The sequence below is a fragment of the Brachyhypopomus gauderio genome, chromosome 19 (assembly GCF_052324685.1).
Source record: "Brachyhypopomus gauderio isolate BG-103 chromosome 19, BGAUD_0.2, whole genome shotgun sequence".
In the NCBI taxonomy this organism is placed as follows: domain Eukaryota; kingdom Metazoa; phylum Chordata; class Actinopteri; order Gymnotiformes; family Hypopomidae; genus Brachyhypopomus; species Brachyhypopomus gauderio.
In genome coordinates, this window is record NC_135229.1 from 11158087 (window position 1) to 11165395 (window position 7309).

At 40.8% G+C, this 7309-nt stretch overlaps 1 protein-coding gene across 1 annotated transcript; it reads left to right on the top strand.

Moving 5' to 3' along the window:
* The first annotated feature begins 1016 nt into the window (after positions 1-1016).
* On the top strand, positions 1017-6690 carry LOC143483180 (caspase-7-like). The gene is made up of 7 exons (XM_076981979.1): positions 1017-1256; positions 1403-1726; positions 3899-3915; positions 4106-4177; positions 5372-5477; positions 5760-6243; positions 6333-6690. Exons 1-7 carry the CDS (start codon positions 1250-1252, stop codon positions 6490-6492), a joined length of 1170 nt encoding a protein of 389 aa, XP_076838094.1. The 5' UTR covers positions 1017-1249; the 3' UTR covers positions 6493-6690.
* Positions 6691-7309: the final 619 nt, after the last annotated feature.

Consider the following 7309-nt stretch of genomic DNA (forward strand, 5'->3'; position numbering starts at 1 on the left):
CATCGTCACACCTTTATTAGCTTTAAAAAACAATATCTAAAAATGTACATCAAACACACATTGCCGAATCTAAACTACTGCCTGCACTAAGCCACTGGCTAGAATAATTGGTGGCGCACAGTGTCCCAGTACTGGTTTGCCACCCCTTCTGAGACAAACAAAAACCAACTGAAGTAAACACACACACACACACACACACACACACACACACACACACACACACACACAACCATGCACCAAATCACACGTTGAAACAACACCCACTCATATACCAAATCTCAGCGAAACCCAACCACAGAGATCAGGCAAGTCACTAATAAGTTAACCAGACCAGTCAAACAGCCTCAACACACACACACACACACACACACACACACACACACACACACACACACACACAGAGGCGGTCTTTGCATAGAGGCATTGCTGGGCAACTGCCTTGGGCCCCTCCCACTGCAGCCCACTGTAGGGGCCCCCTGACTAGCTAACTTATTTCTTGCATATTAATGTTGATGGGCCCCCTAGCTAAATTCGCCTTGAGCCCCCCCAAATTGCTAAGTCCGCACACACACACACACAAACACACACACTCCACCAGCACCTCCAACTTCCTGCTTTTAAAGGGGAGCAAGGTCTTGGGCCAAGCAAAACTCAAATGCATCATACATAAGTAGTTCTTATATGTATGAGAAACATGATTTTGGCCTGGCCCAACGTAATTTTATGCCGTGTTTCCAGTTAGATTTGAGGCATAAATTATGTTGGGCCAGGCCAAAATCAGGTTTCTCTTACAGATAGTAAAGTGTCATGTATGATGTGTTGCTTGTCTGACCCGACGCCTTATAGGCATGCAGCTAGCCTCTGAAATTGCCCCTCTGAACCATTTCACCTGTGCGCTACATTCACAAAATCTCTATGGGAAACAATAACCTCTTAAATGTTTGCTCCTACGATCGTTTGTTTAATCTATCTCTTTTAAACAAAGTGCGCAGCAAACACGCATCGTGAACACACCCTTTTTGAACAAGGAACCAACTTCAGCCGCCGAATAAGGAGCTGTGAATAAGTAACCAAACGAACATGAAACTGAATAAGTAACTTCAGCCTCGTGTCTAGCAGTTACTTCCTTGTAAACGTCTCATTGTTTTAAAGTTGTTTGACTTTCGACATATATTAAATCATCTAAGATCATCTAATAACCTTTTTCATTTACCAAACCGATTCTCAGCAGTGATTGTAGATATTCAGGATGGCCGGTAAGAAACATGACCTTGTATCATAATTCATTTTTGCTGCTAAAAGTAGGCGACTACTTTTAAAGACATAGATTACAAAAATGTGAAAAACATGCTTTTGTATTGATAGTGATGGTGTAATTTTTCCACCATGCTACTTTCCCTAGATGAAGACCTTAAACGTGTACGAATTCAATTAAAGGAGAGTTTGACAGAGCCTGTGATCAAACAACTGTTGGATGATCTGAAAGACGAGAAGGTGTTGGGTGAAGAAGAAGTGGAATCAATCCTACAGCAGAATCTACAACGAGCTGATCAAGCACGTTGTATGATTGATAGCGTTACAAAGAAAGGGCATAACGCCAGCCGCATCCTGATAGATAAACTACAAAAACGCGACAACATTGTTTACGATAAAGTAGGACTACACAAACGCCAAACTCAGCACGCCCCGGACTCCAGGATGCCCGCTGTGGGTCCACCACCTGAAGGTACGACACCAAGGGCAAACAATACTATAAATGTAAAGAATATACAATATACATACTGTAAAAAAATAATACTGTAAATTCTATGTTCACACCTTATTTTTATTAAGTTAAATTCACACCTTAATGTTATTAATGTTATTAAGAAGGAAAGTCAGCTGCAGGGCTCTGTGTTTGGGTATTATTATTATTTACTCTTATATGGAGTATTTTTCATAGCCAAGGACATTTTACACACACTAAACCAACACATGCACACTGATCCAACACACACACACACACACACACACACACACACACACACACACACACACACACACACACACACACACTGATCCAACACACACACACACACACAGCACACACACACATACACTGATCCAACACACATACACACTGATCCAACACACATACACACTAATCCAACACACATACACACTGATCCAACACACACACAGTGATCCAACACACACACACACAGTGATCCAACACACACACACACTGATCTAACACACACACACACACACACTGATCCAACACACACACACACACACACACACACACACACACACACACACACACACACACACACACACACACTGATCCAACACACACACACACAGTGATCCAACACACACACGCACACTGATCCAGCACACACACATACACACTGATCCAGCACACACACATACACACTGATCCAACACACATACACACTGATCCAACACACACACACACACACACACACACACACACACACACACACACACACACACACACTGATCCAACACACGCACACACTGATCCATCACACACACACACACACACACACACACACTGATCCATCACACACACACACACACACACACACACACACACTGATCCATCACACACACACACACACACACACTGATCCAACACACACACTGATCCATCACACACACACACACACACTGATCCACTGATCCATCACACACACACACACTGATCCAACACACACACTGATCCATCACACACACACACACACTGATCCAACACACACACTGATCCATCACACACACACACACACACTGATCCATCACACACACACACACACACACACACACACACTGATCCAACACACACACTGATCCATCACACACACACACACACACACACACACACTGATCCAACACACACACTGATCCATCACACACACACACACACACACACACACACACACACACACACTGATCCAACACACACACTGATCCATCACACACACACACACACACACACACACACACACACACTGATCCAACACACACACTGATCCAACACACACACACACACGCACACACTGATCCATCACACACACACACACACACACACTGATCCAACACACACACTGATCCATCACACACACACACACACACACACACACACTGATCCAACACACACACTGATCCATCACACACACACACACACACACACACACTGATCCAACACACACACTGATCCATCACACACACACACACACACACACACACACACTGATCCAACACACACACTGATCCATCACACACACACACACACTGATCCAACACACACACTGATCCATCACACACACACACACACACACACACACACACACTGATCCAACACATCCACTGGTGAGAAATGGCACCCGATTGTGTACAGCATGCTTTCAAACTACAGCTGCAGAAACCATGGAAACGTCACCCAGACAGGAGCAGAGACACAGAAATTTGCTGCTGTCTAAAACTGAACTGACAGATTAGAAATGGTACAATAACCCTCTGCCACAATGGACTGAAATGACCTGGAAATTTCAAGATATCAGATGTGTCATACACATATTAGCTGTGCAAGCAAAGTGATTCTGAAATTATAGGAGGACAGACGAACCAAATTATTTGAAAAAAGTTGATGGTAAATTCATAACATTCATTCCATGAAGATCTAAATGTTCTTGGATGTTGTATTTAAAAATGACCCCTGACAGTAACACCCTGTTTCTCTGGAAAGTTTGTGATCTTCATTACAATTTTTATATCTCTGCATATCTTGCTGAAGTATACTGCAGTAACTTATCCAGGAATATTTTTGATATAGTATAATGTAAATATAATTTATGTGTTTTCTGACTTGCATTTTATCATCACTTTTTCATAGATGAACCGATGAACAAGGTGAGGAAGAATACTAAAGATGTTTCACTCATGTAATTACATAACAGAGAAGAACACCCAACTCTGAAATAAGACTCTCAGCGTCTTTCTGTTCAACCTGATGTCACATAAAGCAGTTGAGTTTACAGCAGTGAAGAAGGTTCACTGTCTTACACAATGAGTCATTGGTCTCTTTATTCTCCTGGTCCAGCGAGTGGAGGAGAATGTTTCCAGCTCCTCCAGACAGGAGAACTTCTCCCCATCACCTCTTCAGCATGAGAAGGTTAGTGCGTAGACTACCTATCTGCTGTCCGTTTACAATATATGTACATTTTCAGAATTGAACATTGACCAATAAATTTAACTTATTATTTAGCAATACATAATGTTCACTTCACATATTTGTGGATCCCAAGTCCCACATCATGGTTAGTACAATTGAATTATCCTTAAACAAACCAGCAACAAAGTCATTAATAAAATAAAGAAAGTAGACCCTAATATCACTTGATGAGAATAACAGGTCCCACTTTATTGTAATCAACATTTGTGTACAATTGAGACACTCTCCAGTGGAGGTACCACAGGGGACGCCCCCCAGAGAATATCCCCCAAAGAATACCCCCCAGAGAATACCCCCCAGAGAATACCCTCCAGAGAATACCCTCCAGAGAATACCCCCCAGAGAATACCCTCCAGAGAATACCCTCCAGAGAATACCCCCCAGAGAATACCCACCAGAGAATACCCTCCAGAGAATACCCTCCAGAGAATACCCCCCAGAGAATACCCTCCAGAGAATACCCACCAGAGAATACCCTCCAGAGAATACCCTCCAGAGAATACCCACCAGAGAATACCCTCCAGAGAATACCCTCCAGAGAATACCCTCCAGAGAATACCCCCCAGAGAATACCCCCCAGAGAATACCCCCAGAGAATACCCCCCAGAGAATACCCCCCAGAGAATACCCCCCAGAGAATACCCAACACACATACAAATAACTCATATTTTTATGCGTTCAGGCATGATTATGTAATTGTTCCACCTTATTTGACATGCAGTCTTGGGAATATCCAAATTATACATTATTCAATATATACAAATATGACATCAGTATGACATCATTATATCCCATTGGATGATTTTGACTGATTTATTTTTAATAAATCATTCAAATCTGACGTCCTCAGCTCACACCATCAGACACCTGCAAGATGTGCACAGGCCTCTTAGACTTACTTCTTAACTTTCTCTCAATAAATGTTTTTAATTACCTCATAAACTGGCCCAAATTCAACGTTATAATACCTGAGTTGGTTCATCAGTGAAGTAGCAGGTGTCCACAGTGTTTTAGAGCAGTGAAACCACCAGACTGTGCTGGACTCCAGGTCTCCAGGACCAGAGCAGGTCTTCAGCATGTTTGCAGTGTTACAGACTATTTGTATTAGTGTATGATTTGAGTTTTTTCCTATAGGAGGAATACGCAATGAGTAGTGAACCACGTGGTGTGTGTGTGATCATCAGCAATGAAAACTTCACAGATGCTAAACTCAACCGACCAGGTTCCAGAAAGGATGCTGGTCTGAATTTCTATATTCACTTTTAAAAGAAATTTTATATTGATGAAATGATTCCTAAATGTTGTATGAATAAAATTAATCAAAACTGGAATTACTAATTTATTATACTCATTTACATATTAATTTGCATCAAGTATTTGCATAAGTCTTGGCATAATGTATTTGCATAAATGATATACAAAATCTTATATTACATGTATTACATATATTACAGAAACACTGTAATAGATCTATAAACATCCTGCTTTCTCACAATAACTCAAAAAAAAAAATCTGTTTCAGATGCTCTAGAGGACGTGTTTCGGTTCTTGGGTTTTGAAGTAGAGGTGCATAAAGACCTGAGTGCAGAGAAGATGAAGAAACTCATGCTAAAATACAGCAAGCAACAACATGATGGAGACTGTTGGGTCTGCTGTGTGCTTAGTCATGGAAACAGTGAAGGTGTTTTAGGATGTGAGGGGAATCTGTGTCCTACAGAGGACATCTTCTCTCCATTTAATGGGAAAAACTGTCCCTCTCTACTTAACAAGCCCAAGATTTTCTTTATCCAGGCATGCAGAGGATCAAAAAAACAGGAAAAATGTGAGGTCTCAGATGACAGTGGACCCACTCCTAACACAAGCAAAAAGTTTTATACCATCCCTGAAGACTCTGACTTCCTGTTCGCCAGGTCAACAGTAGATGGCTATAGAGCATATCGATGTGATAACGAAGGCTCATGGTTCATTCAGTCACTCTGTAAACATTTAAGAGTAGGAAGTGAGGGGTGAGTTTGTGTTCTCTGTGTTTTCAGACCACAGGGTTTTAGTGTCAGACTCATAATTCATGTTGTGTGTCACATTCATGTTCTCCTAGGGGTGATGACATCCTTACAGTCCTGACCAGAGTAAACGACGAGGTCAGTAAGAAAGAGGGAAAGGTGAAGGACAAACAGACTGGAGAGTATTATGATGCAAAGGCAACTCCAATTGCCTCGTTCACCCTGAGAAAGAAGCTAATTTTCAGAAAACCATAGCTGTCCTGATAAACCCCTCATATCAGTTATTATGTCCTACATTAAAATAATGACTTCCAATGTGACCCATAGATTAACAGTAACAGAAATGGATACTTGGTGTCATTAAATAGTTTTAATCTTATGTTATTGTGATATTTTACATATATTAACCATTTTAACGTCAGAGACCAACAATAAATATAAAATACACACTTATGTTCTTCTTCTCTTTTACTCCATGGTCCTGTAGAGATGGTGTCTCATTCTGTTGTGTACTGGTATATAAATGGACTGACAATTAAAGCGTCATCATGACTTGTATCTCATGTTGGAAGAAACAACATATACACCATTTTAACCAGGACAAGACATTCTTTAACATATTCATGAATTTTATTATTTAAAGTCAATATAAATCAATCTTTCATCAAATATTTTTAAATGTTCAAATTCTCAGAAATTCATATTTTAAAGAGCACACAACGGAACAAAATTTAGAACATGAAATATTCACAATCTTGCGAGTTAATAAAAAAAATAAGAACAGATAGAACAGATAAGATAGAACACTATCTTTGGTGCAAGGTAAGCTTAACTGGCACTATTTAACTATGTAGAATGTTTAATGCGTGTCTTGCAGTGCCAGGAGGCGGCCACCAAATGGCAGCAACAAGTAATGAATCAATCATTGGCTCCTTAGCTCAATTCGCCTCACTAGGCTCCACCCAGAGATGTTCAAAAGTCGCAAAATAAAAGTCCATGTCAAATTACGATTTCTTTAGGCTAGAGTCCAAATCAATACCAGGATAAGTTTGGAGACAGGAGATGGAAAATA

Bases quoted from the DNA above. Each gene is read 5' to 3' on its own strand.
- LOC143483180 (XM_076981979.1), top strand. The intron at 5,478-5,759 runs GTCTGAATTTCT...AATCTGTTTCAG, and splicing joins AGGTTCCAGAAAGGATGCTG to ATGCTCTAGAGGACGTGTTT. The intron at 6,244-6,332 runs GTGAGTTTGTGT...ATGTTCTCCTAG, and splicing joins TTAAGAGTAGGAAGTGAGGG to GGGTGATGACATCCTTACAG.